Source organism: Paroedura picta, chromosome 12, assembly GCF_049243985.1.
Source record: "Paroedura picta isolate Pp20150507F chromosome 12, Ppicta_v3.0, whole genome shotgun sequence".
NCBI lineage: Eukaryota > Metazoa > Chordata > Lepidosauria > Squamata > Gekkonidae > Paroedura > Paroedura picta.
In genome coordinates this window covers 34618520-34643379 of record NC_135380.1, presented here as the reverse complement: position 1 = coordinate 34643379, position 24860 = coordinate 34618520, and the positions used below count along the sequence as shown (strand labels likewise).

The window sequence follows — 24860 nt, the reverse complement described above, 5'->3', positions numbered from 1 at the left end:
ATCCGGCGCCAGCTGGATCGGGGCGGCTCCGCCATTCTCGTGCTTCTAGACCTGTCGGCCGCATTTGATGTGGTCGACCACGAGTTATTGGTACACCGCCTCGCCGGAGCTGGAATAAGGGGGACTGCGCTTCAATGGCTGGTCTCCTTCCTCCAGAACCGGACGCAGAGGGTTGCGATGGGGGAGAGTTTGTCGAGCCCTTGTGAGCTCCCTTGTGGGGTTCCGCAGGGGGCGATACTCTCTCCCACACTTTTTAACATCTATATGCGCCCTCTAGCCCAGCTGGTCCGGGGCTATGGGCTGGGTTGCCACCAATATGCGGATGACACCCAGCTCTACTTCCTAATGGACGGCCGGCCGGACTCCACCCCGGATACATTTGCCAGCTGTTTGGAAGCGGTAGCTGGATGGCTCAGGCAGAGTCGCCTGAAACTCAACCCCTCCAAGACGGAGGTCCTGTGGCTGGGCAGAAGAGGGCAGGACCAGGAAGCGCGCCTCCCATGCCTGAACGGGGTGCAATTAACACCTGCACCAGTTGCCAGGAATTTGGGAGTGACATTTGATGCCTCCCTCTCTATGGAGGCTCAGGTCACCAATGTAGCTCGGACAGCATTTTTCCATCTTCGCCAAGCCCGGCTACTAGCGCCCTACCTGTCCTCGGAACACCTGGCCACAGTGATCCATGCAACGGTCACTTCCAGATTAGACTTCTGTAACTCGCTCTACGCGGGCCTTCCCTTGTCTTTGACTTGGAAGTTACAGCTGGTCCAAAATGCGGCTGCCAGGGTCCTCACTAGAACACCTTTGAGGGCCCACATTCAGCCGGTGCTTCGTCATCTGCACTGGTTACCAGTCTGTTTCCGAATCAGATTCAAGGTATTGGTATTGACCTTTAAGGCTATACGCGGTCTGGGTCCCATCTACCTGCGGGACCGCTTGGTTGCTTATGCCCCCCGCAGGGCACTCCGCTCTGCGGGTATGAATTTACTGGTTGTCCCGGGCCCACGGGATGTGCGCCTGGCCTCGACCCGGGCCAGGGCCTTTCAGTCCTGGCCCCAACCTGGTGGAACGAGCTCCCAGAAGAGCTAAGGGCCCTGCAGGATCTACCAGCTTTCCGCAGGGCCTGTAAGACGGAGCTCTTCCGCCAGGCATATGGTTGAGGCCAGGGCAGCTCTCCCACTAACCCATCAGAGGATCCCCTCCAATATTGAGATCTCTAACACCGAGATCATGGTTAGATCTATTGTATTGGTGCCACCCTCTTCTGAACATTATTCTCTCCACCAGGCTGAACTAAGATCAGAATTGTGACCACCGCCGCTATATGTTATGTTATATGTAACTTTTAATTGGGGTTTTTATGGGGATTTTATTATGTTTTAACTATTTATGTTGTAAACCGCCCTGAGACCTATTGGGAGAAGGGCGGTCTAGAAATTAAATAATAATAATAAAAATAATAATTCAAAAACACCAGCCTCCGTCATAGCAGAATATGCGGTTTGCAGCCCCACATCATGTTGTGGTTAGATTCAGTACTCCCGTACTGACCCTTTTGTCATTATTTCCCCCTCCCATTCAGGGCTGATATTGTATTTTTGTACTTCTCCAAGTTTTAGAGCAGAAGGAAAAAACATGCCAAATATGCCTAGGGGGCCCTGCAGGAATTCTTACGGGAGTCGGCGGTGACCCCAAAGATGTTCTTTTGCATTATGAGCAATCATCCCTAATAGGTAATCTTGATTTGTTACATTAAGTTGCACTTGTGTGCAGAGAGCGGAGTACTTTAATAAGGAAGGGAGAAGTCCATTGTCTCTGATCTTAGACCCAAGAAATGCTTTATTATAACCATAGTAACATTGCATGGGAGGATCATTTGCAGCTGGCTTCTTCCCTTCCTAGAAACGATGCTCGACAATCAAGAGGCTGGGAACCAGAGAGACGGCAATCAACTGCTTTATGGCTTCATTGCACATTTTAAGACAACATTTCGCTGTCCTAGAAGCTGTCTGCAGAATTAAGAGACTCGGGCGGGGTTGTACAAGAAAGCGCCAAAGTTATTCTCTAGCCCGTCTTCCATATCTTTGTTTGCTTCCTGAACCAGTTTCTGATTCCAAGGGGATTCGTGCATTTAACATCTACCGATATCTATGTTCTCCATTCAAGATTATGAATTCAGGTATGGCAGTCCTCCACCATGGCCTTGAACTCTATGCACACACTTCCTAGAGGGAGAGTGAAGATGAAATTTCCCAGGTCGCCCAATTGTGCAGACAAATCAGAAGTTGTCTTGGTTAAACCCTTCCCTCTAATCAGGCAAGAGTTCGAATCTAGTCTGCACACAGGAGAATGCAGTGGGAGGTGGCAGATTGAACTGTATTGAAGGTGTATGTATGTATGCATACAAGAATTTCAGGCTTTGTCAATCAGAGTTTCGTGAAACCCTGGGGTTTCTTGACAGCCCTGGAAGGGTTTCCCAAATGGATAAAAGTTAATCAACTTTCTATATATTTTTTAAATTTGTTAAACACTTTTTGGCCGATGTGACCATATACGGTCATGTCAACCCAGCCAAGCACCTGTCAAAATGTTGGGCCTGGAGGGGGTGGGAAGGGAGGGACCCCTGGTGGGCATGTACACAGCTCTGCTTCCCAAACCATATTCTGCATGATTGGGCCACTTCTGGGGTTTCTCAAAGCCTGGAGAATGCTTCAGGTGTCTCTCAATGGTAAAAAAAAGTCAAGGAAGGGCTGATTTATTTATCTATTGTGTTATAGGACATTGTAGCATAGCCAGGAGATATCTGAGGATTGTCTGGCAGGCAAGCAAGGGATGCTCAGAGGTGGTTTGCCCTTACCTGCCTCCGTGTCATCACCTCTAGTGCTCCTTGGAGGAACTACCACCCAAATTCTTGGTTAAGTCTCTCATCCAAAGACTAACCAGGCTGCGGCACATCCCCACAAGAGGTCCTCTGCCTGCAGTCTGAAAAGGAACAGTCCTAACCATCTAATTCTCCTACATATGTGAATGCAACTTCATGCACACAGGTGGTGCAGAATGTGGTAGTAACATCCCAAGCAGGCAATGACAGTTAGGATTGCAGATTCAGGATGGTAAAAACTCCCTGCTAGTAAAAAAAGAAAAAAATGCAGCAGGAATAAAGATTCTAAACCAGTTTTCTCCATGATAAGCTAGTTTTCTACTTTCAGGGGGTCACTAAAAATGTTACCCTCCACCTGCATGTAATGCTCCAGTCTTAATTACTTTATTCTACCACCGTATCCTGCTTGCAGGTATGAACCATCTGTATTTATTTATTTTTTTGGATTCATTTCCTGCCCCTCTTGGGAAATATACCTGGAGCAGATGGCAGGGAACACTACCAACTCAGGTCACTATTGAAGACTGCTGGTTTAATGCTCCCCACATTTAAAATTGAGGAATCCCTGCAATTAAAAATATAGCATATCAGGGATAAATGCCTGCTGTGCTAGCTTTCTACTTCAAAGGCATGTTGAGCTGCTTGATCATGCACCTGCCATCTGAAGGGCTACAGTCCTTTATCCCACCACACACAACCACAACACTGTATACAGGATGCTGCAAACAGATTTTCAATTATGCAGCAGCAGCATTTGTGGGGCTGAAAGAGCAGGCGGAGGAAAAGTGCTTAAGTCTTTCCGTGCCCAAAGTTTTCCCTGCTGTGAGTCCTTTTTCAGGCTGCTATTTTGCCCAGTAGAGCTCATTCCCAGTCTAAACATGGCTGAAGATGGGGAGGGAAGTAAAAATGAACAGGGTGGGAGGTGTTTGTAGGGGAGACGTGCAAGGGACATTGGGAGGATTGAGCATTTCCCTTTCACCTCCTGCAAAATGGACACTTCTGAACTTCTGTTCAGGCAGGCGGGAAATTCTCTCCCACCTTTGCCGTGCCACGTTTTTTTCTGGCCATAATCCCTGCCTGTCACCAATCCCTCTCCCCTCCTTCTTGCATTGTTCAGGCCTAACTAATTGTCCCACAAAACCAGAAACCGGAATTGGATTTCTATCTTCTCCTGTCCACTTGGGAAGTTTCCCGATCGTAGGGGGCCATGTTGATTGCCGTGACGCCTCCACCGGGGTGGCAGGTCTGCGTGTTGCCAAAGCGCCTGCAAGAAGCAGCAGAAAAACACATCTGAATTTGGGAGTTCCACGTCCCCACTGGGACTCATTTTCAACCGAGAGGCATTGTTTAGTTTTTATTTTCAAATGTTGCACAAGTGCAGTGTACTGCGTGCTTTAGCATTTCTTTGTGCCTCCCTCCCTCCCTCCTCAATTGTTAAGGTACACACTTTGACGAAAGAGTGATTCATATGTTCAGTTGTATTACAGTCCTCTCTCAGTGGTGTCTAATCCAGGTGTAAGAAGAAGAGCTGGGTTTCTGTGCCCCGCTTTTCACTGCCCAAAAGAGTCTCAAAGAGGCTTACACTTGCCTTCCCTTCCTCTCCCCACAACAGGACCCAGTGAGGTAGGTGAGTCTGAGAGAGCTCTGAGAGAACTGAGATTGGCCCAAGGTCACCCAGATCGCTGCAAGTGTCTCAAAGCAGCTGACAATGGCCTATTCTTCCTGTCTCTGCAGCACAGACCCTGTGAAGTAGGTGAGGCTGACTGAGCTCTGAGAGAACTGTGGCTGGCCCAAGGTCAAGGAAGTTAAGGAGGATCGGAAGTCTCAAAACAACCATCTACCTCCACTTGTTCATCTCCACATCAAAGGCCTCAACTGTGGTCACGTGAACGGTCCCATCGTATCCCCCGATGGCTAGAAGGTAGCCATTTGCAGCAGCTAAGCTCACCTGTATACAAGAAGAAATGCGGTTATTATCAGGTTTTCAGTTGAGAATTAAAGCAGAGGCCAACACTCCATGTAAACACCCGATTTACTCAAATGTCGATGAAGAATTCAGAAACCAGCTTCATTTGACAGTATTGCCTACATATGGGGACATCTGTTGGCAGAGTTTAAATATGCACAGGGGTTGTGCAGCACTAGCTGCTTAAAGAATGAACAGAAAAGAAATGTTAAGAAGAGAAACAACTGTGTAAAGAAGAGAGGAGAGAGAGAGAGAGTCTTAACAGTCTAACTGACCAACTGTTGTCAAGGCAATCAGGGAGGAACTGTACTCAAAGGATCAGGAAGCTTCCAACTGAACCAATCAGGAGGGATGATTTGGAAATAAAAGGAAGTTCCTAATCTGAATAAACTAATTCCACATCTCCCCTGATGCCCCTCTAGGATATTCTTCATATGCTGCTGAATCATGCGCTCCACAGATCTTGTAGATTCCAACAATATCAACTTGGGGTACAGGGATTTTGGGGTTCAGGGATAGGACCCCCTGAATCCCTGCCACCTCTCTTACCATGGCCAAGTAGAAGCAATCCAGTATTTGTGGAATGCTTATTGTATACAAGTGAAAAATGAAGTGTTTGAACACAAAGTCTTGAGAGGAAGTGGTGAGTTTTACGCATTTAAAAGAATTAGGATGATTAGTGTATTTGAAGTTTTGTTTTTGTCCTGTATTATAGAATTTATTTGACTTAACTCTCTGCCACTGATGAAAGCACAAGTGAAAATGACGGATGTCGTTCCAGCAGAAAATGAGATAAAAGAAAAAAAGGAAAACAGAAAAAGAAAGAGTGAAATAGTTTGTCTTTCACTGAGGATTGTTACTGTGCCTTTGTTTGGCCAACTAAGAGGCAGCCCTCTCTCATGGCATCACGCCACTGCTGCCGGAAGTTGGGTATCCAAGCCCCAGACAGGGTAGGTGCAAGCAGTGGCAGGATTCTGCTGTCTGGCAGAGGAACAGGGCTAAGGGCAATCAGGAAGTTCCCCTCGAGTTGCCAGTCCACCAAGACCACCCCTGACCAGCCTTATGAAAGGAACCACATACACCTGCGGCAAGCCTCTTGTGAGTTGCCAGATTGTTTCTGGATTTGATTCACATCTGAATAACTAGCCAGTTCCCCCTGAAATCCTTCCCCCTGGCCCTTCAAACTCTTAACTTGAAGAAGAAGAGTTGGTTCTTATATGCCACTTTTCTCTACCCAAAAGAGTCTCAAAGCAGCTTTCATTCACCTTCCCTTTCCTCTCCCCACAACAGACACCCTGTGAGGTGGGTGAGGCTGAGAGAGCCCTGATATTACTGCTCAGTCAGAACAGCTTTATCAGTGCTGTGGTGAGCCCAAGGTCACCCAGCTGGCTGCATGTGGGGGAGCGAGGAATCAAACCCGGCTCGCCAGATTAGAAGTCCGCACTCCTAACCACTACACCAAGCTGGCTCTTGAAGCACCTTCTGAAATACAGTTGACAGTATATAAGCCTCAAATACAGTCAAATCCAGACCTTAAGAAAGTAGGACATCAAACCGCACCACCACAATACCTTGCTCCTCTTGGACCTCATTGGCATTACAGCAGACCACTCGTTGGCAACAGGATCAAACCGCTCCACGCTGCGCAGCTCTGTGAGGTCATCCCGCCCGCCGACAGCATAGATCTTCCCTTGGAAGGTTGTGCATCCGAGGTACTCCCTACAGGTTCTCAGGGGAGAGCAAGGGGTCCACCTGTCCTCTGCTGGATTGTAACGCTCCACTGGGACAAAAGACAAAGTCATACATGGGCAGGTGTGGGGAGGAACAACTGAAAGGAGACGTTCAGGCATTCGGGGTCAGTTTCCTGCCCCTGAGGAAGGGGGAAATGCCCACTACATAATGATGCTGCAGGAAGTTTCCCTGTGCTCTAGGAATTTTCCCTACTCCTTATGGTAAAGATCATAGAGACTAGGGGAGGCAGCCTAGAGCATCACCCTAAAGTGACATCACATTCTCCTCCATCTTCCCCAGGCACTGCCTCCCAGAACTCCCTACAATTGCCAAGTCAGTGACGGTAGCACTAGTTGTGGAATTAGATAGACTGTTAACCTGATTGGGCAAGGCTATTTTGGGGGAAGGTGGAATGCAAGACAGTGCATCACTCCACGTATTTGTTTGGCATTGAAAATCCAAGAGGAAAAGTTCTTTCAAAACCTCCTCTGACCCAACCAGATCCACACTGGCCCCTCCATTACCTGAGTATAATGGGGAACAGCCATCAGAACCCCCAACGGCATACAGGTAGCCATCGAGCACAGCCAAGCCGAGGCCCCTCCGGCGGCGGTTCATGGGTGCCATCCTGCACCACCTGTTTAGCACCGGGTCATACCTAGAAAGCAGAGGTACAATGATGAGAATGCGCAGACACTGAAAGCAATGGCAGGTTAGAATTCCAAATGTGTCCACAGACTCAGCAAGGCTGGGCAACTCATGGTACACGGAAACATAAAACAGTGTGAAGATATGAAGTCACAGGTGTGATTTGCACAACAGAAACAAGTTTTTTAAGGTCAAAATAGCAAGGATGGAAAATTGGACATTTTCCCTCCTCCCCCTGCCTGTCCTGCCTGGAGGGCTGCAGCAGCCACACCCCATACCTTCTGCAACAATGGACAGAGGAAGTATCCTCTGCTGCAATTTTAAGCTGGACGGCAAAATGAAGGGGAGAGATTTATCCCTGTTGCCCCTCCGTTCCTCTTGTACCGCAATTTGTAGACCAGCCTTCAACAACACTCACCTATCTTTTTCAAGCCTTTTCATCTCAGGCCTTTTTTCTCCCTCTTTTGATGTGTATAATCATATCCAGAGCTTGCCCTTCTGTCTTCCTGTTTCCCTTCAATAGACGGGTACCCATTCTCATTTCTTAGAATGTGCCGTTGCACTTGATTTCCTCTTCTTCATGCTCTCCTCCATCCGCATCCCTCTCCTCCAACCTATATCTATACATTTTCTTCTCTCACAAGCTCTCAGCAACATTGCATTTCAAGCTCACCTCTGGCTTTCTCTTGGAGCTTAGAAAGCCTTCTGGATTTCACATCCGTATAGATGTGTTCTGTAAGCATCTCTTACAGAAAGTAAACATTCCTTTTATAAGCTAAAAAGGACAAAGTAGGCTTGCCAAACAGCAAACATGTAGGGGCATGCCCTCATATGACTGAGAAGGTAGGAATGCCTCTTCTGTGTTGAGAGAAGAAACTTTCCTTCCCATGGATGAGAGATTGTTTGCGAGCTTCAGCCTGTATCAAAGCACCTTTTCAAAATGCTGCCCAATCAGGGACCTCTATTTAAAAACTGATCAAAAGAGATTTATTTGATTAAGTAAACCTCAGAGAGCCGCTTCCAGGACATTTTTAAAGGGATTTTGTTGTTTTTCGTACTTATTTAAAACTTTATTGAGGGTTTATTGACAACCCCTTTAAAAAACTGCTCCTGGGGGCTTGCAAAACGTTCACATGAGCAGGGAGAAAGCAAAAAATAATAAAAGCACCAGAATGATACTTAAATGCTCTATTCAGGCGGAAATAAAGTAATAAAGCCACTAAGAGCATCAGAGCAAGAACCCGGTGAAAACAAAAGAGACATAAACAGAAAATGCAAGTCTAAGACACACAATCAATTGTCTGGATAAAAACCGGAAAAGCTATCTCCTGGCATGGGAAGCCTTAATAAGCAAGGTATCCAAGTGAGCCACTACAGGAAGAGCGTTCTACAGTTGAGGTGCCACCACTGAAGATGTCCTGTCAAGGGCACGAAAAAACCCTCTGCTCAACGATGTCCCTTTTGATCTGGAGCCCCGCCCCCAAGATGGTGTCCCGCCATCACACCATTATCTATGGCAGGGGTAGTCAAACTGCGGCCCTCCAGATGTCCATGGACTACAATTCCCAGGAGCCCCTGCCAGAATGCTGGCAGGGGCTCCTGGGAATTGTAGTCCATGGACATCTGGAGGGCCGCAGTTTGACTACCCCTGATCTATGGGATGCACCCTACCTTTCCACGGTGCTGAGACACAACAGCCCATCGTGGCCGCCCACACAGTACAGGAAGCCTCCCAGCTCCGCGACAGCCATGTCCCTCTTAGCATCGCTGATCGGGGCCACGTCCCGCTTCCACACGTTGGTTTCCGGCTCGTACCTTCAGAACGGGGGAACGAAAAGGGAAATGCAAACGTCCATCATTTGAAGCTGCTGATGCAGGCATGCTCCTCTCGCATGCCATGTAAGGAGGAAAGAGTGCTGCTAAGCGAAGACCGGCTGGGAGGAAGCTGACCCCGAAACCCAAAATAAGACCCCAGCCAACCTCTTGGCTTGCCTCCCCCAGTGGCTGGGCTAGTCTTTCAGCAAAACGATCCCTTTTGGAAGGCTGGAGGGCTCGCCAAGAAGCAGCAGCAGAGCTGGAAATACAACGTGACACATTTCTGACGCGCACCTCCCTCTCTCAGTTATATATATATTTAGACACAGAATTTAAGCCCTTAAATGAAACACTTGGGGAATGAGCCGGGGACTCTGAGCTATCTTTTAGCCAAGAAATGTGGCAGTAATTGGGCTGTCAGAGTTATCAGTCAGACAGAATAGCAATAACTCGCCATGTGCTAAAGGAACCCAGGGGAGGCCAAGAGTCTTGAACAGGGGTGGGCAAACTGTGGTCCTCCAGATGTCCATGGACTACAATTCCCATGAGCCTCTGCCAGCCAGAATACAATCAATACAGATAGTGAAGCCCAAAGCTATCATGACGGAGGGCAGCCTTGTTAAGGATCCTTAGCAATGGGGCCAGAATCAGGGAGCAAATTTGGTTTCTGCTTTGCACAAGACAAGTGAGAGACACAGCTTAAGTGTCTGGCACTTCCAGCAAGGAAGGCCTCATACAGTGGAATAGCCCTCTCCTCACCTAAGGCTCTGAGGACCTGCTCCCAGTCAGGGAAAGCGAGCAAAGGCTGACCAGTGACCCAACACAACAAGCCAATGTTATGAACCTGTATTATTTTATTCATATTTATTTATTATTGGATTTATATTCCATCCTATCTTGGGAAACTACTAGTCCAATTTATAGCTCATCTCCAGGTAATTTCCCCCTGGAGAAAATGGCTGCTGTGGAAGGTGGACTATGCTGCCACCAAAGCTGTTGTTGGTGTGGCCCAGGAACATTTCTGGATCTGGCAGCAGCCAAGCAATCCCAGAAGAACCTGGGGACTGTGCCAAGCCTGCCAGTGGCTACCAAAGAGTTCAAGAACCATGCTGGGCACAACAGCAGCTGCCCCACAGCCTGGGAGTCCATACTGGGCCTGGCCTTGGGGCCAAGGGACCAAGCCCTATGAAGATAGGTTAAGAGACTTGGGAATGTTCAGCCTGGAGAAAAGGAGGTTGAGAGGGGACATGATAGCCCTCTTTAAGTATTTGAAAGGTTGTCACTTGGAGGAGGGCAGGATGCTGTTTCCGTTGGCTGCAGAGGAGAGGACATGCAGTAATGGGTTTAAACTTCAAGTACAACGATATAGGCTAGATATCGGGGGGGGGGGGAAATTCACAGTCAGAGTAGTTCAGCAGTGGAATAGGCTGCCTAAGGAGGTGGTGAGCTCTCCCTCACTGACAGTCTTCAAGCAAAGGTTGGATACACACTTTTCTTGGATGCTTTAGGATGCTTTGGGCTGATCCTGCATTGAGCAGGGGATTAGACTAGATGGCCTGTATGGCCCCTTCCAACTCTATGATTCTATGATTCTATGATTCTATGATTCTATGATTCTATGATTCTATGATTCTATGATTCTATGATTCTATGATTCTATGATTCTATGATTCTATGACCCGGAAGGATGAGCCCAGGGATTGCATCAGGCCTGGTGGCTGCTGGCAAACATCTCAGGGCTCCATGCTGGACCTGTTGGCAGCTGCCAGAGAGCTCAGGGCCAAGCCATGCTGGACTCAGGGGAGAGGAAATGGGATTTCTCCCCCTCCCATGTGAGTCTTGAGGGCCCCCACTTGTAACAGCTTTAATCCCCCTTCTCCATTGAGAGTAAAACCATGGAAGGAAGGACTATCCCCTCCCCTTTATCCAATCCTCCACCCTCCATATTCCAGACTGTGCCAGATGATTCTCATCCTGCAGCGCATAACACTATGCACCTGGACTGTCCCTGATTAAATAACATGGCACAATTCTGCACAAAATTACCATAGCAGGCCTGGACACCAAATTCAGCCAAGTTGCTAGTCCCTCTGACTTGGAAATACGTTTAATAAATTCAAGCCAAATGAGGAGGGCTGGATACGATTCCCGTTGGCCAGGAAGGAAGGGCTCAGTAATTCTTTGCCCTGCCTCATGACTCAGAGGTAGAATTAAACAAAATAAGATTATGCAGACGGAGAAATATAAATAATGCAGGCTTGGTTTTGCAAAATAAAACTGAGCAGACACTTTCCGAATCCACTAGTAAGGACAGAAAAAGTCAGGGGGGGGGGGGAATAACTTGGGCACACTTCTTTAGTGAGACGCTGGTTTCATGCCGATTGTGTTAATGCCGGTATTCTGGGTCTTCACTGCCTGCTTCCAGCAGCTCAGCTTTCTCCCTTGGGGGATTACCTGGTTACCCGCACCGTGACTTGCAGTATGCCACTAAAGAAGTGCGAAGCCAATTTTCAGTGTTGTCAGGAGATCGTTTGCCGCAGCACGCCCCAAGGGAAGAAAGCGGAGCACCCTCCTGGATCCAAGGTATTTTAAGAAAGGCAATGAGAAGGTCTCCTTCCATCCCTATTATTGGTGCCAGCACAAAGTCGTTCCCGGAAGGATAATGGAGTCACTCCAATTAAGGATGACCCAAGAGCCGTTATGTCGTTCTTATAGAATACTTGCAGAGATTTTCCTTTGGTCATTTCAGTTCTCCACTTTCTGATATGGTCAACAGGGGCAGGGAGGGAAGTGAAGGCCAGTGATCCTCTCTAGGAAAATCATTGTGTTGCAAACACATCTCTAATTTTAATGGTGTAATTGAGGAGGCTGTGTAGAGCCAGGGATGCCAGCCTCCAGGTGGGACCTGGAATTCTAGCTCATCTCCAGACTGGAGAGATCAGTTCCCCTGGAGAAAATATTTTGGAATGTGGACTCTGTTCACCCCCAAATCTCTGTTTCCCAACCTGGAGCTGGCAGCCTTACCCTCCCCCAGGGTCCAGGGAGGGGGGACCTGGCAACCCTACCTATCCCCACTGAATCCAGTCCCCCCAAAACAAGATGGTCTTCACTTGCCTTCTGATGCTAAAAGGGGTGGGGCTGATACATAATGAGGAAGAGACTTCCAACATATCTCAGTGCCACTACAGACGAGACTCTGTCATATAACTCCCTACCAGACTTCTAACGATGGTGGAATGCTCCCCATCAAGAGAAGAATTCAAGGGTCACCTGATAAAACTGAAATTCGATGGGCATTTCTGCATGCCAGATAGGTAGCCTCCCAGCCCCTGAAGGCAGGCGGCATATTCCAGCCCCTCAAGATGATGTTACCTATCTCCAGCGGCTGGCTCGCTATTTCGCTCATTTTAACATGTGACTGCGGGAATTGCACAAAGTGGATTGACCTCCTGGAAATGCATGATCCCCTCGCAAACAACCCACCTGCAAACAGCGGCAAGAAGGTTTGGAGGGAGAAGCTTATGCCCCACCCTCCACCCTCCATTCCCTGCCCAGCGAAGGTGGCAGATCCCCCCCTCTGCCATTGCAAACAGCATAATTCTCTTTTTAGGTGTTCCTACCTAAGTGCATCTTTCCTGTCCACTTCGGTCAACAGATCTCTGTCCCTTCTGCTGCTCTCTTCTCCCCTGCCCCAACCCGCTGCTCCATCAGTCCATGCCAGTTCATGCCAGTCCATTGTTGCTGCGGCAAACCCAAGGTCACCCAGCTGGCTGCATGCAGAGGAGGAGCAGGGAATCAAACCCGGTTTGTCAGATTAGCAGTCCGCGCTCCTAACCACTACACCAAGCCACAGACTGAGTTCCGACCAGCGTGGAGTGTGGAGAGCCAGTCAGGAGCAGCAAGAGGACTTGGGTGTGGAAACTCCCTTTCCTTCCCAATTCAGAGGCCTGTGGGCCAGTTGCCTGCCCCTTTAGCGGTGGGACTGCATAAGGCAGGAGAATTTTCTGGGGGAGGGGGCTCCTCTAGCTGAAGCCTTGATCAAGCCTAACAAGACTGGGGTTGGGGGTGGAGTTTTCTTCCCCTACATTTTTACTATTTTTATTTATCCCTCGCTTTTGTGACTTCTGCTTCCACCAAGGTATTCAGGGCAATGCAGGCATTTCCCCCTCCACATTTCACAGCCGCCTATGGAACAGGCTACACTTGCCCAAGTTTACCCCATGACATCAGAGCCTGAGCAAGGCTTTGAACCCACGTCTCAGTCATCCAAACGCCAACACCCTCTTTACTACACCACCCGGATACACTGGAAAGGAGAGGAGCAAAAGCACCCAGCTTGCTGCAGTTGCTCACACTGCAAACATCCGAGCCCTTCAACGAGCAGATATTTATGTCCCCAACTCCCTCCCCTCCTGGAAACTCAACCCCATTGCTGTCGTCTTGCTATGCCCGTCGGTATTTTACAGGCCTTCCACAATCACGTCAGTCCCTTCTCGAATGTCTGATTGAGCGTCTCAGGAGGCTGATGATTCAGAACCGCCAGATTCTAGGAACTCAACACTTAAAGGATACGGCCGGTGTTTTGAAAGGCCTCTCTCTCGCCTACTTGTACTGCTCTTCTCCCACGGCTTCATTCTGCCTCTCCTCCCCTAAATTTGCGTGGCCCTGACTTTTTCCTCCAGGTTTTCATCTCGATCCAGAGCTTGCGGGTGCTTAGTCCGAATCAGCGATACTGGCTGGAAGTTGCAAGTTTAATTGGGATGCTGAAGGCCTGTGGCTATCGCCCAGTTTGAACACAGTCAGCGGAGCAGATCAAAGCTGGGGCAGCGGGATTTTTCCTTGCCAGCCCGAAGACCCAGAGCGGACCATGAGGACGGACAGCATGCTTTTTTGCAGAATTAATATTCCTTAAAGGGGGACATCCAAGGGCTTCTCTGATTTCCACCTCAGCAAGAAAGGTGGATTGCAAGCAAAGCAAACACATCATTAATGAAGAATTACCTCAGAACACTGCTAAGGCAGACAGTGCCGTCGTGGCCCCCCACCACGTAGATGGAGCCATTCACGGAAGCCACGCCACCGCCACTCCGATGCCTCGAGACGGGCCCAAGTACTTTCCATTCGTGGTCCAGAGGGTTGTAACACTCCACGCCGCTGACATTGCTGCCGTGGCTCAGTCCTCCAACTGCCAGACAGGAAGGAGTGGGGGGAAAGGTCAGGCCAAGAGAACGTGTCTTCTCCAAAGGACTGGGGAAAGGGGCGGTGTGCGCAGGGACCATTAGGGCAGAGGAAGAAAAGGTTGAATGCAGCCTTTTACTTAAACAGGTGGGGCCACAGGGTAAAACCCTCAAATACATTTATGACAAGGACTCATGGTCATTGTAGCCCATGGACAACCGGAGAGCCACAGTTCAGCCACCCCAGCCTCAAAGAAGGAGGATGGCTGGATTCACCCCAATATAACTTCTCTTCACCTAGGGAAGCACCATTCTTGGAAGAAGACTGTGCTACCAGCTGGATAGGGGGTGTTCAGCCATCCTCGTGATGTTAGACCTGTGGGCCGCATTTGATGTTGTTGGCCCACCACCTCGCTGGGACAGGGATACGGGGGACAGCCCTTCAGTGGCTGTGCTCCTTCCTGCAGAACTGGACACAGAGGGTGGGAGCAGAGGATGAGTTGCCGTGTTCCTGTCGACTCCCTTGTGGGGTCACTCAGGGGATGGTGCTCTCCTCCACCTTCTTTAAGATCTTTCTGTGCCCTCTAGCTCAGCTGGTTCAGAGTTTGGGGCTGGGTTGTCATCAATATGCAGATGACACCCAGCTCTATCTCCTTTTGGACGGATGGACAGACACCCCCCCAGAACCAGAGCTTTTGACATTCCACAGGGCTTGCAATACAGAGATCTTCTGCCAGGTTTATGGCTGAGGCTGGGGCATGGAAGATCATATGGGGCCCCTAGAAGAGAGCACCACTGGGCCAGACCGTCACTGCTGGTGGACCTATGGCACAGTGAGAGACAGCCTACATTGGTGGTGGGGGTGGGAGATCTTGGCTGCCAGGATATATGGGTTTAATTGGAATATTATAGTGTCTTTTATTATGGGGTTTATTGTGTAACCTGCCTCAAGACAGATCGCCAGGAGTGGCGGGAGACAAATCCAACAATAACAATAACAATAACAACAACAACGATAACGATGATGATGATGATGCAATCTTCCCAACTTTTCTCTTGTGTGCAGGGACGTTTGGCCACTCTCGCATGATTTTTAATGTGATATAGTCCAGATACAGCTTTACTACCTTGGTGAGTCCCAGCCCTAGATAAGACTTGCCAGAGCGGGGAGCCAAGATCAATGGCTTGCCTCTGGGAGGGAGGAGGGTAGAAGGAAAGGAACAGTTTTGCAAAGCCCGCATCACAAAGGCAAGACGCCACTGTGCAGGAAATCTCCCTGAATGTGAAAATCTTCCCATCAGCAATTGCATATCAGGCGCTACATCCTTTGATGAAACTATTGCAGTTCCCCTTTTGGATTAGCCCCCCAACATCTCCCAAATGGCTGACGCTGCCCTGTGAGATGCTCATTGGCTATTGTAGACAACGATGCTGATCAAGTCTGCCCTTTGCAAGAAACAGAGGAAGCACTGCTGAGAATATACTGTCAGCTTCGTCTGCCTGTCTCCCTTTTTTCAACGAGGCAATAGATTTCCCCATTAAAAGCTCTCTATTTCCAGAGACAGGTGGAAGCTTCTCCCTGATGGTTGACTACCAGCAAGGAGGGTTGTTTTCTTCTCTCCCCAGCACATCATTAGGAGAAGGATCCTTGCCTCTTCTTAGAGAGAGAAGAGACCACCCACTAAATCTGGGTAGGAAAGGGATCCTTGATCCATTCTGCAGAGTTTGATTGACAAAAAGGCACAGTTTTCAGCCCAGCTACAGTTGTGGGTCAGGCACTACATCGCACGGCGGCCACATCTGATATCTTTCTGCATTCCTGCCAGTTTTTGTGATCCTGGTCCTACCACATTGCGCGTTAGACCTCTTGTGCCTTTGGATTATACAATTTTACACCATGTAATCCACTCAGCAAGAAAAGCCAGCTGCGAGCAAATAAAAGTAATAATGATCATTTCATTAATAGGCCATGATTGTTTTTTTTTGTTTTAATTTATATTGCTATGCTGTGCAAACTGCATCCATTCATGTTCACTGTGTGTCATCTCTGGGGTGGGAAAGACCTGGGGACTTTGGGGTGGAGCTGGAAGTGGGTGGGGCTTGGGCCAGGGCGAGGCAGGACCTCAATGGAGTATTATGCAATGATAGAGCCAGTTTGGTGTAGGAGTGGTTAGGAGTGCGGGCTTCTAATCTGGCATGCCAGGTTCGATTCTGCACTCCCCCACATGCAACCAGCTGGGTGACCTTGGGCTCGCCACAGCACTGATAAAGCTGTTCTTACAGAGCAGTGATATCAGGGCTCTCTCAGCCTCACCCACCTCACAGGGTGTCTGTTGTGGGGAGAGGAAAGGGAAGGCGACTATAAGCCACTTTCAGACTCCTTTGGGTAGAGAAAAGAGGCATGTAAGAACTAACTCTTCTTCTTCAGTAATATCAGGGCTCTCTCAGCCTCACCTCTGTGTCTGTTGTGGGGAGAGGAATGGGAAGGGGATTGGAAGCCACTTTGAGCCTCCTTCGGGTAGAGAAAAGCGGCATATAAGAACCAACTCTTCTTCTTCTTTTTTCCAAGGCAGCCATTTTCCTCAGAAGAACAGATCTCTTTAGTCTGGAGATGAGCTATAATTGCAGGGGATCCCCAGGTTGGACATTCCTGTATCAATTCCACTAGACAATACCCATTCATGTCAATGGGGCTTTGATCAGATTAACTAAACTTGCATAGTATTGCATTGTGAAATCTAAAAGAGTTCCAAGCGCCCCGATTGGTTCCATATATTTATTTGTTTGTTTGTTTGTTTGTTTTGGGGATTTCTAGGCCGCCCCTCTCCAGAAAGGTCTTGGGGTGGCTTACAAAGGAGGAGAATAATCGTACACATAAAACATTTAAAATCTTAAAATTAAGCTGATAAAAGCATTTCTTCAATCGCTCTGTCAATTAAAATCTCCCAAGCCAGCTGTTAAACCAGCTGTCTGTCCTCTAGTGCAGGGGTAGTCAACCTGTGGTCCTCCAGATGTTCATGGACTACAATTCCCATAAGCCCCTGCCAGCATTTGCTCATGGGAATTGTAGTCCATGAACATCTGGAGGACCACAGGTTGACTACCCCTGCTCTAGTGCTTGGCTTTTAAGGCCCAGTTTCACATTTGCAGTTGCATTCTGGGAACTCAAAGTCTAATGTGTATTATTACTAACTTCACTGACCCCCACGTGTCTCCCCAAGGAGACCTACATTGTTGCCTCTCCGCCATTTTATCCTCACAACAACCATGTGAGGCAGAACACACGGCTGCTCTGAGGTCCCCCAGCAAGTGTCCCTGGCTGAGTGGGGATCTGAATTTCGGTCTCCTAGATTTTAATCCCAGCACTCTACCTGTGGCACCGCACTGGCTCTCTGTACCTTGGCTTGAAAGCACCTCGCATTTCAACATCCCCCAACGCTGATGCTGCCCTGTGAGATAAAAAGGTAAAGGTATCCCCGGTGCAAGCACCGAGTCATGTCTGACCCTTGGGGTGACGCCCTCTAGCGTTTTCATGGCAGACTCAATACGGGGTGGTTTGCCAGTGCCTTCCCCAGTCATTACCATTTACCCTCCAGCAGCAAGCTGGGTACTCATTTTACAGACCTCATAAGGATGGAAGGCTGAGTCGACCTTGAGCCGGCTGCTGGGATTGAACTCCCGGCCTCATGAGCAGAGCTTCAAACAGCATGTCACTGCCTTACCACTCTGCGCCACAAAAGACTCTGTGAGATGCTCACTGGCTATTGTAGAAAAAGATGTTTATCAAGTCTGCCTTTCCCCAAAAGAATGAAAGCTAAGGAGGTAGCGACAGTGGCAGCAGGACTACTGCAGAATAAATGCAACCTGTGGAATGCAGCCTGCGGTACTGTGAAAGGGAGGCCGGGATGCTCTGGTGCTGAGCTTTGGAATTACGTAGAAAAGGTGTGCTGAAGCAGGCTCCCAATTTCGTCTAGGAAACCTCTCAGGGGACAGAGTTGCTCCGCAGTGCTCTCACAAGCACAATTAACTGCAAAGGAAATGGTGATGCAGACAGAGAAGGAACTAAATTCTCTGTAAATTGATATGTAGCTTGCTGAGCTGACTCTGGAGTATAATTATGGATTTATGGATTATTTTATAGGCTGAGCAGGAATGAAACCTGGGTGCCCTTTAAGGTTTATCAACAGGATCATTAGGTCCTGAAAGGAGCCCATAAAGAATGTTCCTGGCTGTCACTGATGTTATAAGAACTGGAGTACAAGAAGGGTTGCCAGCTCTGAGTCAGAAAACAAAAAAAATCTGGATATTTTGGGAGCGGAACCTGAGGAGGACAGGGTTTAGGGTCGAGGGGGGCTTAATGCCCTAGAATCCACCTTCCAAAGCAGCCAATGTCTCCAGGAGAACTGATATTTGTTGCCAGAGATTGGTTGTAATAGCGGAAGGTCTCCAGCTACCAGCTGGAGGTTGGCACTTCAACATACAAGGACAGCCAGACAGTTTGTTGATTAAGAAGTAGGATGGCCAATTCATGTCTGATTAATTGGGGCAGAGAGATACTCGTGGTAGTACAGAGAAATCTGTTTTGCAAGCAGGGATTTGAAGCTGTGACTCCATTCTACCCCAATTGATGGGCCAGGGGTGTTGACAGGGATATGAGAAACATGAGTCAGCTGAAGACTCACACCCTGAGTTCTTTAGGGACTTCAGACCATCATATAGATACCAGTCACCATTCTTTCTGATTTCTGGGAACAAACAAAACTTTGTCCTGTATTATAAATAATGCCAACAACTTTGTGCATGCTGGATCCCTGCATTAACACTTGGCATGACACTTTTTATCTGCGGTTCGTTTGCAGGATTTCTGCTTTACCTGGGCTTTGACAGGTACTCAGCGGTGCCAACGTCAAGCCCTGTCTGCAGTCCTCATAGCTGGGGGGTGGGGTGGGAATCCTTTTGCCTTGTACATATGCAATTTCTCTTCCTGGAAAATCTCATCCAGCTTACTTATTGTTTACAGAAATTTATATCCCACCTTTCTGCCTTCTCAAGAGCCACCAAAGTGGTTAACAAGTTACAATAGATGATAAGAAGGTGAGAACTGGCAAAAGTGGGGACATGAGGGGTAAATCTTGGGAGGGGATGGTGTGCAAATCTGATGCCACAGAGTCCTCCTTCCAGTCCTTCCACACACCCCAGGGGAACAGATCTCTGTAGTCTGAAGATCAGTTCTAATTCTGAGGGAACTCCAGGTCCCACCTGGAAGTTGGCAACCTTAGTTGAAGCCTGGGTCTAGACAGATGCAAATCTCGCAGTTGCAGGGCCAAAACTGGCTACATGGATGCATTCGTCTTCCAACTGGGGTGGCTTCTAAACAAAGAAAGGGGAGATCCATCCTGTCCTCCTCATCCTCTGAAACTTCTAGAGCAGGGGTAGTCAAACTGCGGCCCTCCAGATGTCCATGGACTACAATTCCCAGGAGCCCCTGCCAGTGTTCGCTGGCAGGGGCTTGTGGGAATTGCAGTCCATGGACATCTGGAGGGCCACAGTTTGACTACCCCTGCTCTAGAGCTTTTTTGACAAGCCTGAGCATGTGTGTGTATTTTTGTGTCTAGAAACACAACTAAAAATAAGTTGAATGTACAGATGAAAATAACTCTCCTTAAGCAACTGGCTTCCTTAGTCTACCCTTCGGCCTCCCCACTCTCCCTGAGACGATACCCCCCTGAGAGCCTCACCATTTTCACCATGATCTTGAAACTTTCACGAGGGAATGGTAGGGTGGGCCCAGCTGGGTGGGTCAGGTCTGTGGAATTTGGCGCTCCATTCCTTTTTGGGTAGGGGGGAGAACCACCTGCCTCTAGCTTCTTCAGCAGAGTTGCCAGTTCAGCAGCTCTTGCCTATAAAACGTAAGAGAACAGCTCTCCTTACACCATGATTCCCAGCTCCACAAATTTTTTTCATTCCTTTTTTAAATTATAGTTCTAGCTGTGCAATGAAAAGACCTGACCTTCTCTCCAGCTTGGAAACTCCTCAGGCACTTGCTTCAGAGGCATTAAAGGCCAGCTCTGTTCACAGAGCCCGGAAAGGAGGCCACGCCCACACAGGTACATGCCCCACCTGCAGCCCAGAAGTCCAGCATCAGATCTCTTGGGGAGGCTGGTCCCCACTTCCTTGTTCATACCGCCTAGGTCTTTTTTTGAGTGAATCCCCTGCAAATATTGAGACTTTAAAAAGCTCTATGCCCCACAATGAACTCTGAACTATCACACCTTTCTAAATGCATTTAAGTCAATGGGCTAAGGAGGGAGCAATTCTGTATAAGATTGCACTGTAAATTCTCTCTGGACAAGGAAAACTAACCCAGTCAAAGGTTGTCCCCTAAAAACCTCCTCCGGCTATGATTTATTGCATGACATGGGTTAGGGTTTGTCTAGCTGCCAAGAAAGAGCTGTTTGGGGGTGGTCTGCCATCACCTGCCTCCGTGTCACAACCTTGGTATTCCTTAATGGTCTCCCATCCCAATACTAGTCAGGGCCACACCTCCTTAGCTTCCAAGACCGGGATTCGCCTTGCCTGGGCCACCCAGGTCGGGTCAGCCTCCCTTAGCAGCTTTTAGGGACACAAAGGACCATAAAAAGGGCCAGGAGGGGACCCACCTGCTCTGCTTGTGGTTCTTGGGTTTTAACATTATGTATTTGGAAGATGAGTGGTTAAAAATATCCTTGCCTGTATAGAAACACCATATTTCCATCATTAATTCATGCCTGTGCTTCTCCTAGGCTCGCTAGGCAAATTATAGGCCCATTTCTTGAATGAATGTTCTCTTTCCAATCTGCATTTTGACAACCCCAAATCCTTTGATTAGAAGAAGAAGAAGAAGAAGAGTTGGTTCTTATATGCCGCTTTTCCCTACCCGAAGGAGGCTCAAAGCGGCTTACAGTCGCCTTCCCATTCCTCTCCCCTCATTGACGAAATACTTGCACACAAAAGCGTATACCTTGAATAAGACTTTTTTGGCCTTCAGGGTTCTATTGGACTCAAACTCTGTCTGGCTTCCTTCAGCAGTTTGAGAATCATTGCTTCTTGTACAGCTAAGATAATCTGATCTTCGCTATTATGAAAAGATTTAAGGCAAGTAAAAACACTCAAGGGAAGCTCTCTCGCCTCTAAACTGTAGTAATTCAATCAATACAATGGATCACATTGCCAGCTAAGCTCGGAGAAATAACCCTTCATATCTGAGAGGCAATTATATCTCTGCCTCCATTGAGTGGGGAGTAAGAATGTGCCAAACATCTCCATGGTTTAAGTTTCCTCGTTAGGAACATGGTACGTTTCACTAGAATTCAAAAAAGAAAGCAACCTGCATAGCATTTCCCCAAGGGGAAAAGGTATAATTAAAAAAGCAATCACATTTTGAATGTTAGTTTGGTTGAATGTCAGTCCCTGTAATTCAGAAATCCCCACCCCTAATTAATTAAACGCATCCTAACACAAAGATTCAACATGGATGTGTGGTTACTCAAGAAAATTCTTTTTCCCTTCTTCAAATTTGCAACCAGCGAGTAATCCAGGGAGAGTGTCTGCAATTGATAGTGGGTTCCTAACTGTTAAAGAGCTAGCATGGCTGGACTGTGACCGGGGAACTTCACATCCCCAACAAGCCCTGCCCCGTTACTCATGCCTTCTAGGTGCAGCCTACCTCACAGGGATGTTGTGAGGGGGGAAAGGAAGAGAGGAAAACGAGCTGTGCTTCCCTGAGTTCTTGGGAGGTACAATGGGATAAAACTTGGGGTTGGATTCTTCACAAGATGTTGGGAATGCTTTGTCAGCCAGCAAAATGGATTCCTAGGATCCTGCCCATATCAATGTGTCAAAGTGGAGACAACTTGGTGCTTCTACCTGCAGTTTGATCCTTCTGCATGTAAAAACCAGAGATCTACCATCCAGCTGTGGTCCAGAGCCTCCCCCAATGAAAACTATTTGTTATGACACCATTAAAAATGGAGATTTGTTGTTTTGCCCAGTTTGAAAAGTCACCGAGGTTCTCCTTATTGTTAAATATGTTACAGTTCAGTGTAGGATGGGTTACACCTGTTGCGACAGGGGAGAGAGAAAGAGCGTGAAATAACCTATACCTGTCATTGCCAGTCTCCGATGCACAACTTTGGAAAACCCCCCCCAAAATAAAAACCCAGCAGAAAAGAACATTTACTTACTCGCATAAAGCAGTTCTACTTGAGGGTCCCTTTTGGAAGCTGTCTGCAGTGTTCTCTGGCTGAACGGCTTCCTCTTTGGTTTAATCAGCTCTCTGCAGTGGCACAAAAGACGCTGGTCAGAACCGACTCCCCGCCACTCTGCCCATCTCCTGGCAAACCCGTGAAATCTGCTGCTCTGTCCTTGGTGGGGGGGGGGGTAAGGTTCTGTACTTGAAAACCTCCGAGCTGACAAAATGAACACCAGGCACAAGCCTGCCTGACCAATTTAAGACATCTGTTTAAAAAGGAAGCCACCCGATCTTCCTGACCCCAGGAAAGATGCATGGATATAAATATATATATATATTAATTCTGACACCATCTGAACCAAGAAGAGGCCGGTTTGAGGACATCGATTCGAAAACAAGCCATGATGCAACAGTTGCAACGATGTGATGGCTGCATTGTTGAGCCGAAGAAGAGGGAAGACCCGAGTTCAAATCCCCACACGAGCATGAGATTCACAGAGTGACTTAGCATGTGTCATGGTCTCAGATCTACCTCCCTCAGGAGAGATAAGATGGGGAGAGAGAACCATGCCTTGGCCTGTGGGCTGTGGCTCAGTGAGTATGAGCTTTGCATACAAAAGGTCCCAGGTTCATTCTCTGGCATTTCTAGTTTAAAAGCTCAGGCAGCAGGTAGTGGGAAAGATTTCTGTCTGCCGGTCAGAGTTGGCAACACCCACCCTGATTCTCAGCATACGAAGCCTGCCCTCTGCCTCCAAGCTATGGCCTCTGCCCTCTTCAAAGGAAGAGAAGAAAGCACTGCCAAACCATGACCAACACATGACAGCCCCAATCACAAGGTTTTCAAGGAGAGCTGAGTCAGTTTGCAATTGCCTTCCATCGCAATAACAACCCTCCAACTTTCTTGTTGGTCTCCCACCTAAATAGTGATCAGGGCTGACTCTGCTTAGCTTCTGAGATCGGATGAGTTCAGACCCAAAGAAAGGTCCGATTTCATAATTTTAAATTAGCAGGCTTTAACCCAGGCTTGCTGGAAGCATTGGTTCTTGACTTCTTAACAGACCAACATTCATAAGACAAAGAAACTACTCCAGGACAAATACCACGCTGGCATCTCAAACATCCCTGTAAGAGCCTTAACTCCTTCCCCAGTTTGGGAGAGAACGGGTTTAGGTACTCACCCCCTTTCTTCATAGATACCCATCTTCACAGGGTAGGGATGCTCCTTAGCCAATGCAGAGAAAGACTGTATCATTTGGAGGCCAAGCCACAGGCTTATATGCAAACTCAGAAGCCAAAAATAGGAATGCCAGGCATAGTTCCAAGCCCCAGGAGGGGGCGGAGAGGACCCAGCTGTGTGCCTGTGAAATTCCACTCACGCCATTGTTCCAGCCGAAGGCCCTTGGTCTTGCTGAGCCTAACAAGACACCTGATATCCTTTGGGACAGTTGTTTATTTCAGCTCAGGACTTGGTAGCCAGCTTGAGATGGAGAGCTTCAAGACCATACATGTAGACCCAACCCATTCTGGCCACATGTAATATGAGCAACTGAAGCTGCTTTATCCCAAGACAGACCCAGTGTCTGGTTTTTGGTATTATCTGTTCTGGATGGTAGGGTGGCTCTACAGTAATCTTCTCCAGTCCTGCTAGTTCAGAACTTTAATTATTTTTTTTAAGCTGGAGATGCTAGGGATTGAGCCGGCGACCTTCTGGGTGCAAGGCACAGGCTTTGTCAAAGGGCTACAGCCCCCCCACTTCTGTTGCTGTTTACATGTAATGGAAAGACGGGGCAGTTTCCAGTGCCTTCAAAATACATTGGCACTTTCAGAAGTTGCATAAAGCAAGTTGTTGTGGGCTGGTCAGATGGCTCCAGTAGGGCCAAGTGATACAAAAGGACTCCTCGGAGGAAGAGACCTAACCCACCTAACCCAGAGCCACAGCTAGTGACAAGGACACTACAAGAAGAGACAGACTCTGAAGAGCCAGACCTAAGTCCGCGGCCAATACCAGTACAATAGACTCGCAGCCCTGAGTTGGCAATGAAATCTTCTGCCAGCCAGTTCACGTTCCCAGTCACCAGAACCTCATGAACAGCCTAGGAGGAAGATAACGTGGGAACTGCAAGATGGAAGGCCCAGTGCTCAGTTGGCAGAACAGCATAGGCTCCAGATCAATAATGAGGAAGAGTGTTTGCAGGAGCAGGACTGAGGGGGCTGGCAGGTGCTTAGTGTGATGCACTAAAGCAGCAAACTAGGGTGTGGCTCTGTGGAAGCAACTGTTTGTTATTTCTTGATCTTGTGGCCTGTATTCCCTTGTCTTTGACCTTGGCCTGTGCTTTAGAACTCTGTTCTTGGATTTCCCCTTGCATTTGAAGCCGTTGGACCAACTGGTATTTGGAAAGGTACTTCAACAAA

The 24860-nt window shown here is 48.2% G+C and overlaps 1 protein-coding gene across 1 annotated transcript; it reads right to left on the bottom strand.

Annotated features, from left to right (window-relative positions):
• Positions 1 to 1809: 1809 nt before the first annotated feature.
• LOC143821399 (uncharacterized) lies at positions 1810 to 23741 on the bottom strand. Its single transcript, XM_077305308.1, has 8 exons — positions 23627 to 23741; positions 22441 to 22532; positions 14043 to 14226; positions 8898 to 9041; positions 7103 to 7236; positions 6419 to 6627; positions 4723 to 4829; positions 1810 to 4145 (listed from the first exon to the last, which is right to left on the bottom strand). Exons 1-8 carry the CDS (start codon positions 23698 to 23700, stop codon positions 4043 to 4045), a joined length of 1047 nt encoding a protein of 348 aa, XP_077161423.1. The 5' UTR covers positions 23701 to 23741; the 3' UTR covers positions 1810 to 4042.
• Positions 23742 to 24860: the final 1119 nt, after the last annotated feature.